Source organism: Hippichthys cyanospilos, chromosome 7, assembly GCF_059441005.1.
Source record: "Hippichthys cyanospilos isolate Australia breed blue-spotted pipefish chromosome 7, RoL_Hcya_1.0, whole genome shotgun sequence".
Classification (NCBI taxonomy): Eukaryota; Metazoa; Chordata; class Actinopteri; order Syngnathiformes; family Syngnathidae; genus Hippichthys; species Hippichthys cyanospilos.
Genome location: NC_142375.1, coordinates 15713522 through 15739454, shown reverse-complemented (window position 1 = coordinate 15739454; position 25933 = coordinate 15713522). Strand labels below are relative to the sequence as shown.

Below are 25933 nucleotides of genomic sequence, written 5' to 3'. Positions count from 1 at the left end.
GCGAGGCGCAGTTGGTGCCGTGAGACTCTATTGGTCCGCGCGGCAATGACGCAGTTTGGTAGCAGCGAGGGCGGGGCGGGGGAGCCGAGCACCAGTGTTGCTTGGAAAAGAGGAGGAAGCAGCGAGGATGGCCGAGTCACACCTCGGAAGGTAAAAACATTTACGCTATATTATCACATTTACACTTGACATTTCACGCGTATTTTAACGCCTGAGGCGAATCCCCAAATTGTATACTGACTAGGATTTTTTTCGTATCGTACGTAACGCTCGAGTGACATTTTACTCTAACGAATACAAACGCACTCTTTTGTTCAGCTTCGGAATGGCCGCTGTTTTTAGGAGTGTTTTCTTTCTTTTTTTTCCCTTCCTTCGGCTAACTCAACTCAAGAGAACCGCTTGGGTGTTGTAGTAAAGCTGAGTCCGCGCCCTCTTCGGCGTCATTGACTCTTGCGCCAAGATGTCGCTTGCTTCCGTGGCTCTTGGTGCTGGGTGTCTGCAGAGCGACCGAGGGACCGATGGCCCTCGATTGGCCTCCGCTTCTCGGTCCAAGTCGCTCCTGACGAGCGGGTTCGCCGCGGATAGCCGCTGTGCTTGGGCCTGCGAACCGCTAGCTCCATTCGAGACAAAGATAATCGTTAGAAGACAGTGGCAAACGCAAGACGTTTTCCATCTCGCCAAATAAGTGGAAGAACATGATCTTTTTTTGCAAGCATCTAGCTGCAGCGGTGTGTTTTGGAATTGTTACGTGTCTTGGAATTCAGTTAGCCCGAGTGGCTAACCTGCTCCCTGGCTGACGTTAGCAAGTTAGCCATCTGTAACCCCGACGTTTGCGGTTCACGTTTAGCTTTCTTGATTTCTGTACTGTCAGGCACATTTTCCAGTAGGTTTCCTTTCTATGGGGCTCAGAAGACGTTTGTTCATGAACATGTTGTTCCTCACCCCAGCAGTCAAAGCTATTTGTCTTAAGAGGGGTGTTTCACAAGTTAGCTCAAGTCCACGTAACCCAAATCATTACGTCAAGTTGAGTGTCAGTCATGAGACAACTTACAACTCAACATTATGTATTGCATGCACAAGAACTAATCTAGAAAGGTGTCATGGCATGCATGACCTGCAACCGATGTGTGGTTAATCTGATTCCCAGATTTGTCATTAGCACAGCAGCCGCCCAGAGTTTCAACTATCATCAACTAGATCGAATCAACCAAAGATTTCTCATTGTCAGCAATACATAAAATGCATTGAGTTTTCTCAGCCAGTACAGTATGCTTTTATATGACTAAAAGCCCAACTATCAATAAGTGTACGGGATGCTGGCATAGCTAATTGACATACAATGTGATTATTACTAGTAAATTTGCTTTAGTTAACCACTATTTTCCCACTGATAATGTCAAATGTTAAAATGGCAAAGTAATAATACAAATATTCAGCTTCAAGTAATAATACACATATTCAGCTTCAACTGAATGACATGAGAAGGATGAGAGTACTTATCAAAATGTCTGGATTATGCTTCATCCTGTAACAACATCGATGTATAATGTAAATATCAAAATGATAGAAATTCTGGAATTTTCGACAATAAATATGATTACTCCGACGTAACATCTTTAGAATTCCCTATAACAAATATTCACGAAAATATCAAGTGATTACTATAGTGCAGGGGTCCTCAACGTTTTTATCACCACGGACCGGTCAACACTTGAGATTTTGATGGCAAATATAAAGTGCACGTAAGATATGAACTCTGCACTAAAATAAGAATGCCAAACAAATGGGAGTCTTCAGCTTGTTTCTCTTTTCACACAGATCAAAAATGGGATGGCTGATTGCAAGCTCATCTGGTTCAGTAACAAAAATGTAGAGAATCCCTTCCTTGTCACTTTGTTGGCTCTTTTTAGGTATGAAGTAGCACTCAAAGTACTTACTGTGAGAAGTCCTTATTTCAAATGGGACTCCTGGTATTGCCTGTTAAAAGCTCGAAGTCATAGGCTCGTCCCCTGTCTCTTAAATTTCCCTTTTGCCCTTCCCATCTGTTTGTTACTCATTTAACTTATTTGTGAGTACAACTTTGGCGCTGAAGTGTCCGAAATGAATCCAAGAGAATCCAGGCAGTTTTCAAACCAAAATTGTTTTCAGACTCGGGTAACTGTACACAAAACGGAAATAGTACATTATTTGGGGGGCAACCGATGACTGGGGTCCTCTGCTTTTTTGCATGACCAATTGTACAGCACACACTGCTTTTTTTTTTTTTTTTTTAACAAATTTTCTGTTCATATCATGTAAGTTGAGTTTTTAAGTCACATGATGCCATTCAAAACTTTGCGGTAATTTTGATATGTTGACTTAGAGAATTGTTCAGAATTTCGTCCTGTATTAGCTTCATTCATTGATCCATAATCATAACCACATGCTGGCTATTAAAGAGGAGGAAATCTTCGAACTGTAGCTAAACCAGGAGGGTCAAACGGATATGTTGAGAAATAGCCGTTATACTATTTTGCTCGAATGTGAAGGTCTTTATAACCAGATTTATTTTTGGAGATAGAGTACATTTCACCAAAGGATATTTATTTCTCGTGTGGTTGTAGTAGTAAGAATCCAAATGCTGTAAAATGTTCCCCTCTTTCTTGGTTATTTATAACATAACCACAGTTTGTTGAAGCAAACTTTGTTATTGTTTTGTCTGATCAACCTACTTTTCAATCTGTGTGAAGACATACACCAAAGTCCTATCTCTTACTTGATTCATTGACTGTCAGTAAAATTGATTTGTGACTCTTTGATGTCCATAGCAGTCATTGGCAGTGAATTAGTTAAAGTAGTTTAACACAGTCTTAGCTACCTATCATGACTTATTGAACAGTAGTGAATACCACAAGATGCATCCTACAATCTTAAGCCTTTGTTTTTTCTGAGGTACACATTTTGCATGTTGCTGTCAACTGATAGCTTGAAGTCATTCCGATTTGATCTTGAAACAAAGCTCATTGTCTTTCGTTTCTGCTTTAATTTTTTTTCGCCAACGTTTAAAATTAAACAAAGAAAGGAAATACTGCTGCGTGTTCTGCCCCCCACCTATAAAATGAAATAGCCTTTTGTAATACACATAAAAAATAAGGCAATAATAAGATTTCTACAGTTTTGTATGAGAGTTTAAGTTAACCAAACTAAAATAAACATGTATGATTGCATGATGGTATGAGAAGTAGCAAGCTATCTTTTGCCGTTTTTTTTTTTTTTTTTATTATAGAATCTCAGGTCTTTAAAGTCTTTTAAGCTTGTGCAATTTGGCTCTCGAACGAAATTTTCAGGAAAATGTGCTTTACATGCCATGCATACTTTGGACATTGGACTGTCAAATTGTGACGTTAGCATATAATGTGAACTGTTTGTGTACCTCGTTGTAGTCCTCATTTCAGTCGGTGTGAAAAGATTCATAACACTTGTGTTTTATGCCTTTGTTCTTGTCTTTTTGTGACAATTATTTTCTGAAAAGAGGAATAATAAGAAAAAGAACAATATACACCAGGCGTTAACAGTTAGTGAAATAGTACACTTTGGCTTTTTACAAGTACTTTTGACGAGGATTATTTTAGTCTCGTGTCAGTTGGAAAGGATTGTCCTGAGCCCTATGGATGTAGAAATGTTGGATTGGAGTGACACTGGTACATTAACTTCCAATGCTAGCTGCTGATTACGTCGCTACCCTTATGCTTCTCACGTGTGATCAAACGATTCGATTGCTCTGTTTTCCACACAACCAAAATTATACAAGCCAATTATACATATTTTAATGAAAAATATGATATCACAATTTTGAGATGTACGATTTGCTTACTCTGATCCTTATACATGGAAGCGCACTTTGTAACCTTTCTGTGAGCTACGTCTTTGCTCAATAAATAACAAATCTCTCAATTCTTCTCTTCAAGTCAATTTGATGGTGATCCTAAAGAAGCGAACCACTGATGTCATATTGGCAAATAATTATTTGAGATTTAGTTTTCCTTACCAATCTTTAATTGCATGTCATTACTAAATTTCATATTTTTTAGCTCAATGGTTGGTACAATGCAATTTCAAACCAACAGCCTCAGAACTTGTGGGTTTGAGTCCCTGTGCAGCGAATTAAATTGAAATTAAAATGAATTTATGGAGGCATTTCTTTTCCCCAAGAATCATTCTTCCATGCATTGGATAAGGCAATTCTAATACAGTCGGCCCCCGGCTTACGAGCACCCTGATTTACGAACAATTCGCCTTACGAGCGTGGATCAGGGAGATTTTTGTCCTCCGCTTACGAACAAACCTCTCGCCTTACGAGCAATTCGACATGCCAGCCATTGAGTATGTAGAAATGTTCTCGTTTAATTGCGTCAATAAAATCAACAGTAGCGACACCATCAATCATCAGTAGATACTTGTGGCAGTAACGTGAACGCTATTGGTCTTACAACGTCACACTGACTGTCTCACTCACGGTGTCTAAATATATTACCATTTAAGTGTAGTGTTTGTACAGCTAAAGGGAAAAACAGCTGACATGAAATTAAATGTGCCGATTGCAGGACAAAGAATTGTCATTGGTTTAAATGTGTGTTTTTTTTTAAATTAATTGTCAATACATTCCAACCGTTTAAAAAAAAAAGTGCGAATAATTATCAGTCAGTCACGGAGATGCGAATATGCTATTGGTCGATTAAGGTCACCCGGTCTCACTCACGGAGATGCTATTGGCCGGCGTCACACGTCAATCACAGAAATGCCGATATGCTATTGGCCGAACTTCTTTATCTAGCTTGATGGGACAGGATGGAAGGAAGGAGAGAAAATTAGTGAAAAACGGAATGTTGTGAAGACTTTGCAAACTTTATCTGTTAGACATAGCTTCTAAAATTACTAGCAGCGGTAAAGAAAGAAATAAGAGGATGATGTTTTAGTATCTGCGTGATTTGCACCCTGACTGAAAGAGTTACTGTAACACTGTAAGACCAATAGCATATCTATCGCCGTGTTAACTCTGAGCGTTGGACTCTGCCCCCCTCTGCTTACATCCAGCTCAAGTCTCGTAGTTTCAAAGGTAAAAGCTATTTATCCATTGTATTTATTATATAATGCAAGTGTACAGCAGATTATGTCGCTCAATTTTAATATATGTATACAGTGTGTCGTTTTTACCTAAGGCTTCGGCGCGCGTTGCACGCATTCACGAATTAACATGGGTTTGGATTGCCCGCTATACGAGCAATTCGAGATACGAGCGTAGCCGCTGAACGGATTAAGTTCGTAACCCGGGGGCCCACTGTATATATATTATGAAGCATGACAGGTTTTTGTCACACATGAAGGTTTGCATAGCAAATATCTCAATAGAGTAAGTAGTTAATATAATTAATCACTTCAGTATTGTTCACGTTTATCTGAATTTTTGTTTTAATTATTTCACTTTAGGTACACCAGCCACGCCAATACATTGTGAGAGTTTTGCAGAAAAAAAGGATAATTTTACAGACAAAACATTGGATATTTTTGTTTTATAAAAATGCACATTAAAAGTGTACTTTTCACTCACAGATATTCACATTGACACATGTTCATATTTATTGGCTGTGTATTTCAAAGACATTCTAAACATGGATTAAATTAGAAATACTACAAAATATCTTACAATACAAGCATACATAAATTGTTTATGGGATGGGTGCAATGCAAATAAGCTCGGTTAGTTGTCGCATTGATTGGCCAAATACCATTAATTGGCCAAACAGCCAGCATCAAAGACCAACAAGGAAGAGAGGAAACAGAATGAAAAAACTTTCACTTCCACACCTTTCCTTTGATGGACTTGAAGTGAATATCGTCTTCTTGATGCAATATTCCAAAACAGCCACAAAGCAAGCACCAAGTACAACAATCCTTTCATAGTTTCCATTGTTTTTGTTAGTGTGTGCAGTGTGCACACTCGCTACGGTTGCTGTAGCATGGTGTCACTGGCGAGGTGAGGAGGGGGTCAAGTGTAGTGGCAGTGGCGGTTGAGATGCACTGTTCTTCGGCGTAGAGGTAAACAAAATAGATACTCATAGAAACATGGCCGTCTCATATGCACAATTCCACCTGGATCTGCAAATCAATTTAATTTTCAGTGTGTGCCTTGTAATATTAAACTTTCTAAGCTTCTGGTTCTTTGCAAGTCGGTATTAGGCATGTTGCGAAAAAAAGCTGCAATACGTCTTAAACCTTAGCATGTGTGCACAGCACTTAAGATGGATGAAGCCACCCAGCTCAACAGGTAACAATTGTATTTGTGGCATACTAAAGTGCTCTTAGGTGTGTGATTGGTTGCCCCAAGTCAGCTGAGATAGGCTCCAGCAAGCATTGTGAGGATAAGCGGCTATAGATGATGGATATTAAGCTGTTGATTATTTTATCAGCAAAATAAATAATGTCCATCCCTTTATTAAAAAAAAAGTTTTATTTTCATTGATAGTTTTTCATTCTTTTTTTTTGATTGGTTTTGAAGTTCTAAAGTAATTGATGAATGGGTTTGTGTTGGGTGTTGTGTTAGTCATCTGTATTAACTGTAAATTTAAAATTTCTGTTTTGCATTGTGTAGTCAACATTTAACACTCGCATTTGCAATTTACCCCGCTCTTTTTTTCCAACACTGCTTTCTTCCACTTCTTCATCCTTCCTCTGAACTATGACATCATTTGGTCACCTGAACTTCCTTTTTAACATTTATTTCTCCAAACAATGAGAAGGCTACAGCCCACAAGTGATAGTCACCCCCCCAACACACACACGCACAGGCAAAAGAGCATCAAAAGACGATCATATCAATTTACACATTTCATCTGGTCTCATTTAAAAATGAAGCATGAGTCCAATTGTTACTTGTATGCAATGAACAGTTTCCATGCGTGCTCTAATGCAGGAACATGGAACGTGCAACCATAAAAGGAAGTTTCTTGTTCAGTATTGACTCAGTGACAATGGGGGGGGGAACCGGCATTTCTCATTTCATGGTCATAATTCTTGTACAACCAGACATGCCTGTCACAGACCACAATACATTTTACCCCTTTGATTTTTCATTTAATGTCGTGATTTGTGAAGGGGCTGTCAAACATTGGACCGCGTAAGGAGTGCAACGGTTTTTGCCTAAAGGTCATACGACCTCTTGTTGTGAGGGCTCCATGCTTTGAAGGCCTCCTCTGAAGATTAATCTCAGCAGTGCTAACATTTTCACTTAGTTCTGATCCTCATCCAAATATGTGTCTCTTTGCTGCGGCTTATCATGTTATGAACAAGTTTTATACATCCACTGATACTTAGCAGACACAGACCACCGCAAACACCATAACTTCATGTTAAAGATTTCAAGATATAAGACATAAAAGGCCTATGATTCTCTATGGTACTGACGATTAGGAATGGCTGAGTAGCAGAATTCAATTTGTAGTGGGGCTGGAGGCATCTGTAGTGTCAACGCCCGCTGGGCTATGTTTATATAGTGGTGTGAGGTTTGCTGCAATGCATTCAACAGATTTGCTTTCACTGGTGTAACTTCCATTTGTGTACAGAGTATTCATTTCCAATGCTTCATAAAACCTGTTTTGAAAGGTTTTAGTTTCATCCTTTTACTTTTCATTTAGTTTCATCTTTTTATTTCGTTGAAATAAAAACAAATACAGTATACTGTACAAGTGGCAATGCCATTTACCAGCGGTGGAGGACTCGCCTCATATGACTTGGACTCGACGTAATTTTATGATTAGCGACCAACTTGGCAAAATTACTTGACTTGTCATTGACTTGAACTCTGTGACTTTAAAATGTATTTTGTTTACATAAGCAAATCTATATTTTTTTTTTAATAGTGTACCTTTTTGTTTCTGAAAAAAGTTATTTTTTGTGCTGTGCTGTGTCACCATTAACATATTCTCATCTAAGAACGATTGTTTTGATGAAACCAGAAAAAAGACAACCACAACATGCATGGTTTTAACGATGAAGATAAGGAACACAGCATCGACAATGGTTTTCAACTTTTTTCATTTGACCCAGCTAAGAAAGCAATGTGAACCGAGAAGCTAAATTAGCTTGGTTAGCGCAACAGTTTAGCTTGTCAAACATTAAACTTGATGTCGGTTATACATTTAACAGAGCGAACAAGATTAGACACCCCGCAATAAAGAGTAGTTTTAAAACTACAATTGATACAGTGACAAAACTTAAGACATGTTGACCCCCCTCACAAACAGGATTTCAACAATACAATATCTTTGTCTGTCTGTGCTGATGACTCTCCTCTGTTTGGATGTGAATAGAACTGAGTTAACAGAGTTTCTTTGTAATGATTCATAAAATTTTATTATCTTTTTTTTTTTTTTTCTAACTGTGACAGCTTAAGTTAAAATGTTTCATTGAATAATAACTTTTTAAATTCCTTATTTGAATTGCCAAATAGTGAAAGATCAAAACTACTATCAATCATTATATTTAAAAGTGTTAACATGCAAACATGTTTTTTCTTCAACAGGGGGATTACCAAAACCTAGATGACCCTTTGAGCCTGAAAGAATTTTTACCCTAAAAAGAATTGTATGCAGCTTCAACGCTTAAGAATGTGGCCCACGGATGCCACAGTCCAGATTCTTCAACGGATGTTTTCCTCAATGGCATTTTAAAACAACATTTTGTAGTTTTAAAGTTTTAAGTGTTGCAAAGTTGTTTCCCTTGGAGAATCCAGTGTGTAGTCCTGTGCAGTGATGTTTTTTTTTGAAAGCCTGCTCAAAGGTCTGCACCCCTTTTTTCTTAAATGAGTAACCTGACAAGAAACTCATGAGAAACTCTGTAGACCGCCCGATAACGTCGACATGAGTAGTACTTTAGGCAAAGACAAAGATTCAAAAGAAAAGGACCCTAAGAGTGGTTCGGGAGGCAAAGAAAGGGAAAAGGAGGCTAAGGCTTTGGCAGGCCTAGGTAAGGATGGGGCCAAAGAAACCAAGACCAAAGGGAAAGAAACCAAAGAAGGTAAGAAGGACACCAGCAGCTCAACACCGGGTGTTGCCTTCTCTGTTGACAATACGATAAAGCGGCCAAACCCAGCACCAGGTACACGCAAGAAGTCCAGCAATGCCGAGGTGATTAAGGAGCTTAACAAGTGCCGGGAGGAAAATTCCATGAGACTGGATCTCTCGAAACGCTCGATTCACATGTTGCCCACCTCGATCAAGGAGCTGACACAGCTGGCTGAACTCTACCTGTACAGCAACAAACTGCAGAGCCTACCACCTGAAGTGGGTTGCCTCTCAGGCCTGCTGACTTTGGCCTTGAGCGAGAACTCCTTGACCAGCTTGCCCGACTCGCTGGACTCCCTTAAGAAGCTTCGCATGCTTGATCTCCGGCACAACAAGCTAAGGGAGATCCCGCCGGTGGTCTACCGACTGACGTCACTGGCCACGCTCTACCTGCGCTTCAACCGCATCACCACGGTGGAGAAAGACATTCGGAACCTTTCCAAGCTCACAATGCTCAGCATTCGAGAGAACAAGATCAAGCAGCTTCCTGCAGAAATAGGTGGGTCCATCGCGTATGTCCTAGATTTCTTGATGAAGTCATCTTGTTGTGGGCTCCTTCTGCCAATTTTAATCAATTTTGAGACATGAGTTGATTCTTGTCCAAAGTGGGAAAAAAACATGGCAGGTTTTCTTCGTATGGTTTTCCAGGGGAACTTCGCATCCTCATTACTCTCGATGTTGCTCATAATCAGTTGGAGCACTTACCGAAGGAGATTGGGAATTGCACACAAATAACCAACCTAGATTTGCAGCACAATGAGCTCTTAGACCTCCCAGAGACTATAGGTATGCGCTTTCAACTCTAAATCAGCAAAAGTATGTGTAATGTTGCGAGGAAAAACTTTTGCATGTTGTACGTTTCAGGAAACCTTGCCAGCATAAACCGCTTGGGTCTGAGATACAATAGATTGTCGGCCATCCCCAGGTCACTAGCCAAATGTCGAGAACTGGAAGAGCTCAATCTTGAAAACAATAACATTTCAGTCTTACCAGAGGTAAGTGAAAACAGTAACTTGGTCAACAAAAGAGCACGTCGCACCACACGTTATGGGTTTTGAGAAGGTTTTTCGAAGGGCATCCAGTTTAAATGAAAGCTGCCATTGTGCCATTTTCTTCTACAGTTTCTTACTGATCATATTTGGCCACCGTTGCGTCTCTGTTTGTTCTTAAACAGGGTCTCCTGTCAAGTTTGGTCAACCTGACCAGCCTGACACTAGCAAGGAACTGCTTCCAGTCATACCCTGCGGGTGGACCGTCCCAGTTCTCAACCATCTACTCGCTCAATATGGAGCACAACCGCATAAACAAGATCCCTTTTGGAATCTTCCTCAAGGCCAAAGTTTTAAGCAAGCTTAACATGAAGGTACATGTTTTGTCTGGAAGAAATTGCCTCTCATTTCAACACAGCCAATTTACTGCCCAATGGGCCTGATGTCGTTTTATGTTTTATAATTTCACTATAACAAGTTGTACCTATTCCAAAAGTTTTTTGAGCTTTAGAAACTTGTGAAAAATAATACATTGATTTGAATGAGGAGAGAAAAAACCCCCACACTCATAAAGATCATGTTGATATATTCGATTCATAAGTTGTGTGAAATGTGAATGTAGTGGAAAGTCCCCAGTCTTGTCTTTTAAGTATTTTGTGAGTCTTGGCTGCATGTTAAAAGAGTTACTGTACTCTTCCCCCGTAATAAAGGTTTCTGTAATAACAGTTAATCACAACTGGATTTAAAGATATGTCTTCTAACCAAATGTATTCTTGACTCCAATTTTCATCCAAGAAGAGTGAGATGTTCCAGAGTCTGAATTGGCATTTTGGGAGACATTGTTTACAGACCCATCAGCACTGGGTTCCTTTTGAATTCATGTCTGTAAGAATTCATTCTGGCGCCAGCTAACACAGTTCCCCAAGTGCACTTCTTTTCTCAGCTGCTTAAACTGCATGATCCTTGTTTTGACCGTCTGAGTTGTCTTACATTAAGCTTGTAAACGTTTGTCATTGTTTTCCTCAGGACAACCAGTTAACTTCTCTGCCATTGGACTTTGGCACTTGGACTAGCATGGTAGAGCTTAACCTAGCCACCAATCAGCTGACGAAGATATCTGAGGATGTCTGCGGTCTGGTGTCACTAGAGGTGAGCCTTAGAAGCACTCGGTGCTACAGCTAATGGTTTCAGTTAGTAGAAGAAGGCTACAAATGAGTTTGTGTTATGTTTTGAACTGTATTATTTGAATAAGACTGGTTAAAGTGTACATGTGGTGCTCAAAAGGAAAAATATATATGGTTTAGCAATGAAAACTGCATGCAAATTTGTTTCTTTTTTTTTTGTTGCACTGGTTGTATTGAAGCAAGCTTATAACAGCTTAAGATAAATATTTGCCGAGACAACTTGCACACATCCATACTTGCCAGGAGGGGGCAGAGATGTGACACAGCATAGTTTTTGAACATATAAAATATATATTGTTGACAGTCGTATTTCCTTCTATTCATTTCTCAATCAATCAGTGTATTTTTCTTGGTGAGATGGTGATAAATTTGAGTAAGTTTAACAATTTTCCACTGTCAATATTGATATTTTGAAAGACAGTTTGTCAGTACCATGGGTACACTTTAAACCAGTGGTGAAAAAACACAACAAACAATAGATTCTCTGAAGGCAATGTACGGCAGTACTGTTTTTATACCTGTACTCCATGCAGCCATATCAGCTACTCTTGTAGAAGTTATATGAGAAATTGAACATTGTTGAGTTGATTTGCCTCCTACATCACAGGAACTCCATTGATTGCACACGTACAGTTCATTAAAAAGCTCAAACCATCCAGCTCTATATATAAATTGCTTCCATGTATCAATTGCATTTCACATCTCACTTTTTTCTTCTTCTTGTTATTATTTGCAGGTATTAATTTTGTCCAATAATCTTTTGAAGAAGTTACCGCATGGTATCGGCAATTTGAGAAAGCTTCGGGAGCTTGACTTGGAGGAAAACAAGTTGGAATGTCTCCCAAATGAAATAGCATATCTCAAGGATTTACAGGTAAGTTTTGCAAATTGGTTTCAGTCTTTTTGTGTAAAAAAAGATACATCTTTTCTCCTTTGTAACGGCCTTGCGTTTCAATTCAATTAGAAATTGGTGTTGACAAATAACCAGCTGACAACATTACCCAGAGGCATTGGCCACCTCACCAACTTGACACATCTGGGTTTGGGGGAGAACCTGCTGCAACATCTCCCTGAGGAGATTGGTAAATACTTGATTTTCTTGCGTGTGTTTACTTTTTTTTTTTTTTTTTTTTTGGTCACCTGCTACATTTCAGTGTGACACTCTTTCCCGATTAACAATAGTGTAAATCATTAGGGTTTAAGAGCTTAACAGTTCACAATTTGCCCCCCCTTTGGTGGTGAGGAAGCAGGTCACTGCTGAGTTTGAGCTAAAACAAGATTAATGGAGGGGAGGGGGGCATAGGTAATAGTATTGTAGGCTCAGGCTAGACCTACAGTATCTTAATAGTTTGTGGATTTCGTTGAAGAGACATCCTTAAGCCTGTTGGGCTTAGTGGATTTACTCTGGCCAGGTCTGGGTTTTGTTTCATATTATACCTTAACTTTAGAAAGATGGGTAGTGCAAGAACAGTACACCTTTATGCTAGATTAGATTAGGTTAGTTTAGTTTATTTGAAAGAGGACAGTGGAAAAAAAAGTTAGCTAAAAGGCTATTTTTATTTGTTGTCCTCATCTGTTAAAAATGAAAGACAAAGGAATTGTTCATACTATTAAAAACCATTATGTTATACTATTAGAAGCTCGTAAATCTTCTGTCACAATGTGAAAGAATGTCCCCAAAATGATAATGCCAATGGTTGAAATGGCCACATTTGAAAATCATCTGGAGCTTTTTGTGTGGGTGGACAAAGTGGCCTTTTTGGGAAAGGATCTAGTCTAAAAACAAACCAGGAGAACTTCATTATTTCTCAACAGATATCTTAAAACAAAAAAAAAAAAATCAGCTTCACACAGCGTAATTGTTCGCACTGAATTTGATTTTTATTGCATAAGATCCTTATTTAATGAATTGTATTCCATTTTGAAAACCAAATACTGAAGCAGTTCAATTTTTAACTTTATGAGTATGAAATTAAACCATAATGTAAATTAAAAATGTAAAAAATGGTGATATCTGCATTAATCTTCATGGAAACACAAGTTTTTGAAAGAATACCAGTAGCACTAGTAATGCTATTTCTCAGAAACTACTAGATAGATTTTAATGATTGCCCATTAATCACTTATGTACGACGCTGTTATATGAACTATGAAGTTTGGTACTACACAGTTAATTCTACTTTATGCTATACGTGTCTGACACCCCACAAGTCTCATCTTTTGTAACCTTGACAACAATAGCTCGGCATCTCATCATTGGAAATATTAGGAAAATTGATATTTGCATTGAGGAAAGTGTTGTGTAAAAGCTGTGAATTTTTAAAAGCTGTTATTTTGATGAAATATGGACTTCCTGTGTTATGGACTAAGCTCATGTTCCATCAGATTTATCTTTGTGCAACTTGATCCCATTCTTCAAAAGATTCCTCGAAATATTGACACTGTTTTATTGAATGACATGTGTAGTCTTATTAAAGGAAATTCATTTCATCCATGTCAAAACGTGACTAATGAGGTAAGCCTCGTATGTAGGTAAGCTAAATTCATGCACATGCCTTCGCCAAACCTTTAAAGTGCAAACATGTTGGCATTTCATCAAGTACAAGCAAAGTAAACAGCATTAGCACAGCTACTTTCTTTTTTTGTTCTTCTTCTTCTTCTTTATGCCGAGATGGCTTCAAGTAATGAGCAGTTGGCTTGGCCACGTCATTAGACACACCGAGGAGGAGTGGAATGCTACTACAGTACATATCGTTGGCCCAAAGCATAATTGCCTGTCATATTTCAATATTTTTGGAAAACAGGATAAACACAATTTAAAGAGCACATTGTTTTTGTTTTTTAAACGAATATTTAAATAGTTGTGTGAACTAAAGATAAGCAGCCAATAGAGAAAATACCACTGTATTTTAAAATTTGTTATTTACTATATTTGAAAAAAAAGTGTTATATACGTTGTTATTTGAAGAAGCAAACAAGCATATTACTGAATAGGGCCCAAGTGATAGGGATTTCTTTCAAATTGATGCTGATTTTTGGCTAAAAACTTGCAGATTAGTGATTTATTGGCTAGTTCTGCACGTTTTTGAAATGTATAATAATTACATTTTTTCATTTATAATGAAAAACGGTCTAAAACTTACACAGTGTACACTTGAAGTTGTATTTCTTTTCTTGTGAATTTGTCTTATGGAGAATTTTAGATGTGTTGATTGATGGTCTCATTGTATGGAGTGTTTTATTTGTGGTATATTTGTTTTGGTTTTTTTTGTTTTTTTACTGGTTAATCACACGGGTATGGTACGTGTTAATATTCACGCTTACCCCGGTCTCCCTCCGCAGGCACACTGGAGAACCTGGAGGAACTGTACCTCAACGACAACCCCAATCTGCACAGCCTGCCCTTCGAGCTGGCCCTGTGTAGCAAGCTGTCCATAATGAGCATTGAAAACTGTCCCCTCAGCCACCTGCCGCCGCAGATTGTGGCCGGGGGCCCCTCAGTCATCATCCAGTTCCTCAAAATGCAGGGACCGTACCGTGCCATGGTCTGAGGACAAAGCCCGCCCTCACGCCTGCCTGCCCACCCCGTTCAGTGTATCATATACTGTAAAGAAGTCATCCACCCCCCAGCATCAATGTCGGGGGGGGGAACGGGGGAGACGGACGTTAGAGAGACTTATTCTCTCAGCATCCCCGGGCGGACGAACGGAGACACGACGGAGACTCGGCATTGCTCCACTTAATTACGGTCGTTCTTGGACCCCCGTCTCCAAGGCTCATCTTTCCATTCCGAACAGGTGGAAAATCTTTCCGTCTCTTTGCCAAAACTGAAGATTCATGGATTTCTATACTGAGTAACTGTGAGCTAAGTGGCAAATCTTTTAATCATTTAAAGCGTGCTCCCATTGCCAACGTATTTACAGTAATTACAAGCATCTACTATGTGAGCGAGGATACAGCTATATGCAAAAACAAACAAAACAAGTCCTTGGATCATCACATTTTACTGCTGCTGCCATAACTTAAAGGTGTCATTTTTCTTTTTGATATTTTCCACATTTGACATTAACCTCCATCTCTTGAGATGAGAACTTGTGTTCATTACTTGTTGACCACAGAGAACAAAGGTCTAATGATGGTGTGTTTATACTTTTTTTGTACTTCTTTTTTTTTTCCACAATTTTTAAAAATCTTTTTTCCTTTTTTTTTTTTTTTTTAAACTGTGCCTATGTTTAGAGTGATCCAGTGGTTCATTTCTAAACACTATTGTCCATGAGAATACAAAGACATAAATTATTTCAAGTTTCTTTTTATTACTGCTGTTTTCACTTTGGTGTTGCTGTTTGATGAATCTATTTCAGCGCTATCGTCGGTTATGAAATAGGGTAATTGGATGTTTTTTTTGTTTTTTTTTTAAGAAACAGCAGCAGTAGTTGTCAAATGTAAAGCGAGTAATGTACATGTATGAGAAATACCAATCAAAAAAAAAAAAGCAAGATGGACTTTTTTCAGCATGGGTGGTGCCGTGTGACTCCACCCCTCATCTGTTGTTGTGCGATAAAAAGAAACAGGTGACGGGATAAATGACAGGAGTTGGTTTTATAATGTATACAAATCCTGGTTGTTGCCTTCAGTGCAATTTTAGTTTTGTTTACTTGTTTGATATTCTCTTCAGTGTTGGGCTGTATAGCTGTCATCCACTTGATCATTGACCAACATATCAAATATTTTTAAAGGACTTCACTTGGCGAGTGTATCAGAGCCTCAAAAAAATTAATAAAACATTGGCAGGTAATCCTTTGACACGTTTTGTTTTTTTAAATCTTAATTTGTCTTGTTTGAAAAAAAACAAAACACTTTTTAATATGATATCTTGTCCCACACTGTCCCAGTAATGCTGCTGCTCTAATGCACTTTTTTGGAATAAAAACATTGGCACCCTCTGTTTTAACTCGAACGCAGTAGCCTCTCATCGGTTATTTTTCAATGGGGGCATTTTCTTTCATTAGGAAAATTGATCTGTAAGTTTATCTCGTAAGTTTGCATCACATGGACAAAAGTTGAATTTTGCAGGCCGAGAGTAAAAATTGACTTTTCATTTGAGGACATTTTCTCCTGTCAATGTTAAATGCAACTTACTCTTGAACAGTAAAAGTTTGCATATCCTGCTTCTTTCTTCATGGCAAGTGAAATGACTTGTTCTGCTAAGCGTTTTTATTTTATATCACTGAATGTTTTTTTCTAAATATGTGTATTCACTTAGTATTCTTTCAAGTGACTGTACATTAAAATGCCAACAATGGTAATCAAACCTAATAACTGTGCATGTGTTGCATCTGAGCACGACACAATATTTTCCACAGCACCTGTAATATTGAACCCAACTGTAATGTGTGGTTGTATCCCCTCCTCACTGAAAGCATCTTGGTTTTTTTTTTTTGTTTTTTTTTTGAGTTCATTGGTCTTGTTTCCTCCAAAGGCACTCACATTGGGAAAATGATGCACCAGTGCAAAAAGCATATGAGCATATTAGCAAATGAGGTGAGCAATTAATCCTCTTATAATGCACTCTGATGCTTAATTTCATGTCAGGCTTTGTAGTTAAGCTCTCGCTCCAAAGCAAAATAGCTGCATGATAGTTGATACACTTTCCCTTCATTGTAGACGTTGGTCGCTTTTCATAATAACAAAATCCCCACCGCCATCAAAATAAAAAAGCTTTTTCCCCCCCTTATAACTTTGAGAATGGGTGGATGAACTTTGAGTCATATTTTTCCCCCAATACAAAAAAATGAAACTTTTTTTTCTACATTCAGGGCACTCCGCTCCTGTATCAATGATGTGTACAGTGTGTAAAAATGCTATTAGGTTTGTGACCTGATTTTACTGTGAGTTCCATTTCTGAATGTGAGAAGATAAAATGAAATTTGTCTATCAGCTCTGATTAGTAGTAAGTTGACCGAATTCACTTAGAAAGCTTTGTTGAACCCAATCTCTGTTAAGGATGATAAATGAAAAATAGCAAGCATTACACACCATTCGTCTTGGGCTATTTCAGAGTGCAGTCATGCTGGAGATTTGTCCGATTTTTTTTTTTTTTTCTTTTTTCCCAGTCTGCATACGATGCAGGCCTCTCGCGTACGGATCACTTTAGTTTTAGTGACCATCTGGCATGTCTGCAAATGCTCCATTTTGTTCATGTCAAAGCATTGTGCAATCATAATGCTAATCCTTGTAATCTACATAGACAGTCTTGTCTTTCTTGTCACGCTGTTCATTGAGTTTTGTGTTTCTCCTTTTCTACTGTAGTATTCTGCCACTTTAGCAAAACATCAATTTCACGATTTAGCTCATTTTAAAATCTTTTGATTTTTAAAACGACGAGTTAATTGAATTATTTTGATTTCTTGCCCAGCCCTACCCATTCATACTTTGCCACAAATTATTTTATAGAAACTAAAAATTTAAGTCACAGATGTGTAAATGATCTGAATGCAAATTGCAAAAGATTTTGTATTAAATATACAGCATTTTATTTTTACATTAAACGTCAAAATCATTATTTTCATTGCGTTAGGTTATTCATGAAAATATGAAATAAAAATGCTCACATACACAAATATAAGGTGGAGCAAACTTGAGTACCAATCCATGTTTAAAATAGTGAAGAATTTAATACATTTTTGCTTCATTATTATTTTTAGGTATTGACCCATTGATGACAGTATACAAAATGGAGTCAGCCTTTTCTGTCAACTAATTTCTCCGATTGGCCGTTGGAGCTCAAATTTCAATTCCAAACCTGAGATGTGCAGCAGATTTGAAAACCTCTAGTGCTCAAATGAAACCATTGAAAAGTCCAAAACGGTTAGACACACGATTGAATTCCCACTGTTCTTCACTTTTTACGTGGTGTTCTTTAAAAATACTTTGAGACTTTAGAAACACTCAGTCAGATGCTCATGTGTCCCATGTATTTGCTTTGACTGGCCCTCCCGTTCATTCTGTCCATTCAATGGTCCCTTCCCAATATATAATTTATCGTTACAGATGGTAGGTGAGAAGCCCGCTGTTCTTTTTACAAGACCTTAGATCGTAACCGCCAGCATGCGTCAGTGGGCATTATAGTGTGGTGCCACAAATGCAGTTTGATTGCATTTTAGAAGCTCGCAATGAAATACGGGCCCCGCAAGTCGTGGCCCTGTGCTACACTATGCAGCTACACTTTTACAACATGCCTGGAGGTCAGTAGAGATAAAAGTAACTTTGATTTTGTCTGCCCCAAATTCATTGTCGGTTTCTCACTACATACATTTATGTCCCAAAGCTGTCGGTAATACACTAAGCAAAGGGTTTTGGACCAACCCTCCTCGTATCCTAATTATAAAACGTGTAGTCATAAATTTATAGATCACCATATACAAGGAGTGTCTCACACAAAACAAAAAAATGGCTGTTTTTTTTCCCTTTATCTTTCTTCATCGTTTTGACAATTACTCTCAACTATCTGTGATAATGATATCATGAGATAACAAGCGATCAATGGTTGATGAAATGATGTTAGAAGAAATTGAAATACTTGGCTATACGCTGCTATGGATATGGAAGTCAAAATACTAGATCATAAAGCAACATCATGAAGCTGAATGAAAGTACCAAGATGTGCAAGAGTTGTTGGAAAAAAAAAAAATCTACTTTGAACAACATTTAAACGGATGTATTAGAAAAAGAAAAATATATAATCAATGTAAATTATAATAAACTAAATAGAGGTCATTTAAATTTCAAAATAATGACTGGTGCGCACGCACACACAAATACATACATGGACACACGCGCATATGCAAGATAATCCTGCTTCAAAGGAGTCATGCTCAGAATGGATAAAGAAAAAAATTGTACCGCTGTCTATTTGTACTACCGAATAGTATATATGCATATTCAGTAAGAAATATGCAAACAAACAAAAATTACAGTCAAATATATAGAGACGTTCGCTGAAGAGATTTCATACCCCTGTCCTACGCTACCCCCTGCTGGTCAAATTAAGGACTCATTAAATAATAAAAAAGACAAATGTCCCGTCATGACGCTGCCTGGAAGGCTCTTGGAGGAAACGACAGATGTCACTGTATCACTTTCTCTGTACCTCCATGCATCAACCGGCGTCACAGCACAGTAATGTTTAGCCCTAAATAGTGAGTGCACTTCAGTTGTTCCTCTAACAGGTGTCCGGTCACAAAAATTCATTTTTACCTTGCAGCTAGTCAAACGTGGGGCAGGTTACGATTATCCTGAAATGTTCTTACCAACCAATTAAAGGTTCATCCAAGAGAGTTACACCATTATCTCATATTAATCTCACTATTTATTTCATATGCACAATGTCCTTTTTCTCAACCACGGATGATTACGTTGAAGGCGGCGTAAGGTGCTATTAGGTCATTGATCAGGTTTTATATATATATATATATATATATATATATATATATATATATATATATATATATATATATATATACATATATATATATATATATATATATATACATATATATATATATATATATATATATATATATATATATATATATATATATATATATATATATATATATATATATATATATATATATATACTGCTCACTGTATACACAGTATATATACAGATTTGAAGTCAAGACCGCTTGACAGATGTGTAGCAGCCCATGCCAAACTAACTAAATACAGTTACGTCAAATAATACTTCCCACATGTCATTGCTTTTCACCCCATCACGTCTCCTGTCATTGAACTGTCACGGTCAGGTGCATACAGTACATCTTGGGCACACACTACTGAGCTGCACACACTAGAGTGCGTGATTACATTCCCACACCCAAGTCAAACGATGTGACTTTAATTTTCTCGGTGAGCGCATAAAGGCTAGATTTGGAATGAAACATTTTTCCCTTGAAAGAGATAATGACATGCTATCATGAAGGACGAGAAAACTAACTAGAAATATATTAAACACGTATTAGTTGATCCGCAAGCCAGAGTATTTATACGCGGCCCGAAAGAACATGCTGCGATAGCAATATGTTTTAGTTCTTTGCCAATTTTGTAAACGCTCCCAGTTTCCAAATAATATCCAGCACAAGACCTGTGAAATGATTGTGTTCGATCTTTCACGTTTCACTGTCTGGACCCGGCAACATAAAAACCAACTTTGCTTTATCACCTAACAAATATTGGATGCAGTTTTCTGCACGAGAATTAACTCTTGGAGAGAAGCTGACCACATTAATGAGTAATGTAGTTCTCCCTCAGTTTCTCAAGAAGTTTCATTTCCCGTCTTATGACCCTGGGGGGATTTCAAGTGTGTAACTTGGTGGCAATAAGGACTCCGCTTGCAGTGTGGGAGTTTGTGGAAATAATGGTTCTCTCCATTTGGCTGTCATGTCAGCGAGGTGAGGAGGGAAGATGTGCGGCCCCCAAAATGGCTCACAGATTAGTTTTCATTTCTTTCATTTCTTTCAGGTGGTGGTGGTGGTGGGTGGGTGGGTGGGGGGGGGGGGGGGGGGGGGGGGTCACATGTTTACTTACATGCAGACACAATGTGTACTTAAACACAAATTGTGACGAGGTTGACTGGCGAAGGCAAATATTTTGTTCAGCTTTGAATATTTGCCCTGTCACAGCTCACTTAGAGTATATCATCAGCAGAGAGACAAGAGCAAAACCTGATGGACAGAAGTCATCGTGTCACTGAATCGTGTCTGCAGCGCGAAGATGATTGACGGCTTCCGCGTGCTTGTAGCACCCCACGCTTGCCAAGTTAGTATGGCTCAAGTTTCGTCCACATTTACCCGAGTGAGATGAGCTCAGCGTTTCTCGTGTGTGTTGCGCTTTTTACAAATGGAAGGTGTCTTACGCCTAATGACAAAATGCTGGAGGTGATGCATCCACACATGAACATCTTGTCATGAGGCCCTGACTGCTGCTAGGCAACCAACCGCACACTGCAAAAAATAACTATCCCAACAGGCTGTGCAGCTGGCTTTCAAAAATCTTTTTGTTGCTTTTTGTTTTTACATCCTGAATTTAGGCCAGAATAGTGACTTATTGATTTGACTGATGTATTTTGTTGTGTTTTACCATTTGGATTTCTTAACTGTTGATTTTCCAACTCCACACAACCCCCCACCCCCCAAAAAGGTGCTATCCTTATCTAATCCCCCGTGAAACAAAGAAATTCTGCTTTCTTGACTTCAAGAACTTTTTTATCCCAACATTGATTAGCAAAATTCTTGAATGCCTTTTGTTGTTTCCCCTAGCTGTCTGTAGACGCTTTTTGTTTTTGTGTTTTTTTGTTTTTTTTTTACTGCAAGGGGTATTGTGTCAGTAATGATGCACTCTGCAGCCACACACTTTGTACATAGGGGAGACTGACACGGACTGTTATGGAACAGTATATATTGCACCCATAACATATTCGTAAAGATGAAGACTAATGAGATGATCAATTAAAACCTCACTACTTTTTGTCGTAAGCTGACCCATGACCAACCATTGAGCAAAATGATCACATAATTTTCTTGAACAGACTTAAACAGATGCACGTGTAACCATTTACCTTCTGCTGTATTGGAAACTAGTCCCAAATCCTGACTGCAAAATTTTAATTTGACTAATAGGAGAAAATATGTTGTTTTCTTTTGTCAATCTCCAAATAATTCAAAAGTAACATTTAAAAAAAATGTCCATCCTGTCCTTCTTTGCCTCAGTCAAACATGGGCTGTTATCAAGTTTAGTATGTCAAAAGAGATTTGCTATGGGTTGCTGTAGCTGCAGTATCAGGTACTTTGCATTTATGTGGTAAGCTAAAGTTGAGCTGCATCTGAGGTAAGCTATTTCATTGCTACAAAGCATGCAACTTCCCCATGTTCTTCTATTTTTCCATGTCTTCCTTCTCCTCCTGAACTTGTCCTCCCACACAAAACAGGAGCCTATCAGGTTATGACAAACACAATGGCAGCCAATCAATGTCCATTTCAGGGTGGGATCAACGTTTGTTTTCCAACAACTCAAGTTCAAGAAGTTCGATGCCTAAAATCAGGTCTTACCAGTAAATGGAAGCATGAAGTTGGAGATTATAAATAAGATTGAGAATGTAAAAACGAATGCGTTAAATATGACTGTAATTAATTAATCCATTTACCCTGTTACTTTGACACCAGTACTTATTATCAGTGCACAAAACCCACCATTCAACATTTGTTAAATGAACCAAACAGATAAATCATAACTGGATATTCATAGAAAATCAATGAGGCTTTTGCTGTTCACCTAGAAAACATATCAATTTCTGAAACAATGTTAGTTCTTCATTTTTGCCATTGAGAATATGTTTTGCAACTCCGCGGAATTCCTGATGCTGACTCACCGAACCCATCGGGTTCGATCGAACCTAGTTTAAGACCCCCTTGTCTATGTGTTATAATATAAAGACGCATGTAATTTGACACCCCTGGATTGTTCTCAAGTTGTGGTGACGATCACATTTGCTCCCCCGTGGACCTTCAAGCGGAGGAACAAAAGCCCCATCATTGCCTTTACTCCCACCTGCGCGTCGTGGCCGGGGAGAGGAAGCTGAACAAAAGAATTCCCCACACGCGCAACTGCTCCTTTTATTGGCGCTGGCTTGCACGCGTCGCGCGCCCGCATGTTGCTTGGAGCTGCGTGGCGCACGGCGGTCAGCGGGTCACTTCTTACAGCGTGCGGGCTATAAAGCGAGGGAGTGGCGCCCGGCTAAGCGCACTCGGACAACAAGAAGCCTTTAGAACGCACAGCGCAGCCGTCCCCACAACGTTGGCAAAAGAACATGATAAGCGCTTTGGAGGCTCCACCAATGCTGGGCGCGAGTACGCGCCGCACGCCCGTGGAAGGTGGTCCGGGCACGGAGGACTCGGAATCCGCCTCGTGGATGGATCTCCTTTGCTTCCTCATGATCCGCTTCAAGAAGTTACACGGCGACACTTGTTAATGTCACTCGACCACCGGGCGGGTCACTGCTGCCTCAGGTAACAACTGCTCGCATTTTAAACCATCGAATTTTAATTTCGGCGCTAACGTCCTGATTTCAGGATCGTATAGTTTAGTCATGTTTTGTATATTTAAAGCAGTTTGCATATTCCTAGAAAGGCAACACATCTTTTTTTTTAAATGTTCACACTAAAGAAAATGATGTGCGTTTTAGCGTATAGAAACGTTTTGTGTGTGTGTGTGTGTGTGTGTGTGTTTTACCTGTGTCCGTTTCCTTGTTTTTTCTAGTTTTTATGTCATTTCAGTTATATCGAGTGAAAAATGACAACACTTTCCAACCAATTTCAGAAAACTAATATACTTGACCAAGATGCTTGATAAGAGATATCCTTTTTTAATTCTCCCGAAATAGAATGTTTTTATTTCTCAAGAGACCGATGTTTAATATAGCCGAACTAAAACAACACATTGAATGTTGATGCCAGTGTGCTTCCAGAGATCTGTCGAGGTTCCCTTGACCAAAACACTGAGTACCTCACAATTCAATTAAGCACAGCCCTTTTCATTATTAAAAGCGGGGTGCCCTTGCCTCGATGATTCTCTGCGCACGCATGTAACAAAATAATAATGAAAATATATTATTGCTGATCGTCTTTCTCTCGCGGCGCATTTCAGATGGACAAAACTCCTTCTCAGTGACCAGTCAGTGGACCATGAGAGAGAGCAGCCTGTCCCCAAAGGACTGATTAATTTCCTCTCAGTCCCATGTCGAGCGTCTAGCTGCGCGCTTCCCCGTGGATGATATTTGTCAAGCCGGCATTAATCGCACAGGAAGCGGGACAATCTGCCTCCATGGGGTTCGACAACGACACCAACCAGACGCTGGCAGGGGTGAGCCCGTTGAGCCTGCACATCTCCCTGCCGCTTACGATGCTGGTGAGCATCATAATCCTGCTCACTGTGTTTGGAAACGTATTAGTGGTCATCGCTGTGTTTACAAGCCGGGCTCTGAGGGCGCCACAGAATCTCTTCCTGGTGTCCCTGGCATCGGCGGACATTTTAGTGGCCACCTTGGTGATGCCATTCTCTTTGGCCAATGAGATCATGGGATATTGGTACTTTGGGGAGGTATGGTGCGAGATCTATCTGGCCCTGGACGTTCTTTTCTGCACCGCCTCCATCGCGCACCTCTGTGCCATCAGTCTGGACCGTTACTGGTCCATCACGCAGGCCATCGAGTACAACCTGAAGAGGACGCCGCGCCGTATCAAGTGCATCATCTTCATCGTTTGGATCATCGCCGCTGTTATCTCCTTCCCGCCGCTAATCACCATGGAGAAGGAAAACAGCATGGAGGACCCCGTTTGCAAGATCAACAATGAAAAGTGGTACGTCATCTCTTCCTGCATCGGCTCCTTCTTCCTCCCCTGTGTCATCATGGTGCTGGTCTACGTCAGGATCTACCAGATCGCCAAAAAGAGGACACGGGCGCCCCCGGGGGACCGGAAGCGCATAGACAAGTCCAACGCCGTGGCAACCTCCAACCAGAAGGAGAACGGGGTGGCCGCCGGTGAGGCCGAGAAGCTGAAGGAGCATGAGGACATCGAGCTGAAGGAAGGAGTCGGCGGCAAAGAGGGAGAAGCCAACGGTGTGGACATTGAAGAGTCTTCCTCCTCTGACCACAAAGTCAACAATCCCTGCTCTATGAAGAAGAAAGCCGCCAAGGGCAGAAGTAAAATCAAGCCGGGAGACAGCGAGCTGCAGAAGAAGAGCTCCAAAGGAAGCCGATGGAAGGGCCGGCAGAACCGAGAGAAACGCTTCACCTTTGTCCTGGCGGTGGTCATCGGCGTGTTTGTCATCTGCTGGTTCCCTTTCTTCTTCACGTACATGCTAATGACGCTGTGCATGTCCTGCCCCGTCCCGGACACCCTCTTCAAGTTCTTCTTCTGGTTCGGCTACTGCAACAGTGCGCTGAACCCTATCATCTACACTATCTTCAACAACGACTTCCGCAGGTCCTTCAAGAAGATACTGTGCAAGAGGGACGCTCGACGATACGGATGATGGACTGCGACTCTTGTAAATACCTTTTTTCAACATGTTCTGCACAACACGTAAATATGCTCCCGGTGTGACTGCTCGAAAAGCAGTGGCGTAGTGTTGGGAAGCAGCCTCCAGCAAATATGCCACCGATCCGGTGCTGAGCTGTTTGGGCCATCGTAATTAAAACTCTTTGTCTGGAAAGTGAGCCAAAACATGTCAATACACCGCATACGTTTAGGAAGGTAGAACTGTGCGATATGTGATATTCTGGTATCGATCAATATTCACTATATGCCGGGATTGGCGGTATATATATATATATATATATATATATATATATATATATATATATATATATATATATATATATATATATATATATATATATGTTGCTCCTTCCCTTCCTGCTACGCCACGACTGGTGAAGAGGCTTTTTTTACATGCACCATTAGCTTGATTCCTGTTGATTTAAAAAGCTTCTTCCACAACAGCTTCAGCACAGACCTCAAAAATACAGGGGAGCGCTTAACAGTGAATTTATTGTAAATGTAATTTTTATTTTATTTTTTATAAAAATATCAGAGTCAACGGC

At 39.5% G+C, this 25933-nt stretch overlaps 2 protein-coding genes across 2 annotated transcripts; both read left to right on the top strand.

Annotated features, from left to right (window-relative positions):
* Positions 1 to 107: 107 nt before the first annotated feature.
* On the top strand, positions 108 to 15685 carry shoc2 (SHOC2 leucine rich repeat scaffold protein). The gene is made up of 9 exons (XM_088419935.1): positions 108 to 150; positions 8558 to 9597; positions 9747 to 9884; positions 9963 to 10093; positions 10273 to 10461; positions 11114 to 11236; positions 12008 to 12145; positions 12236 to 12353; positions 14614 to 15685. The coding sequence occupies exons 2-9, from the start codon at positions 8895 to 8897 to the stop codon at positions 14820 to 14822; spliced, it is 1749 nt and encodes a 582-aa protein (XP_088276061.1). The 5' UTR covers positions 108 to 150; positions 8558 to 8894; the 3' UTR covers positions 14823 to 15685.
* Positions 15686 to 22896: 7211 nt separating this feature from the next.
* On the top strand, positions 22897 to 25644 carry adra2a (adrenoceptor alpha 2A). The gene is made up of 2 exons (XM_088419489.1): positions 22897 to 23336; positions 23974 to 25644. The coding sequence occupies exon 2, from the start codon at positions 24097 to 24099 to the stop codon at positions 25360 to 25362; it is 1266 nt and encodes a 421-aa protein (XP_088275615.1). The 5' UTR covers positions 22897 to 23336; positions 23974 to 24096; the 3' UTR covers positions 25363 to 25644.
* The last annotated feature ends 289 nt before the right edge of the window (positions 25645 to 25933 follow it).

Coding starts and splice junctions, on each gene's coding strand:
- shoc2 (XM_088419935.1), top strand. CDS start 8,895: ATGAGTAGTACTTTAGGCAAAGACAAAGATTCAAAAGAAAAGGACCCT. Junction 10,094..10,272: donor ACATTTCAGTCTTACCAGAG/GTAAGTGAAAAC, acceptor GTTCTTAAACAG/GGTCTCCTGTCAAGTTTGGT. Junction 12,146..12,235: donor CATATCTCAAGGATTTACAG/GTAAGTTTTGCA, acceptor CAATTCAATTAG/AAATTGGTGTTGACAAATAA.
- adra2a (XM_088419489.1), top strand. CDS start 24,097: ATGATATTTGTCAAGCCGGCATTAATCGCACAGGAAGCGGGACAATCT.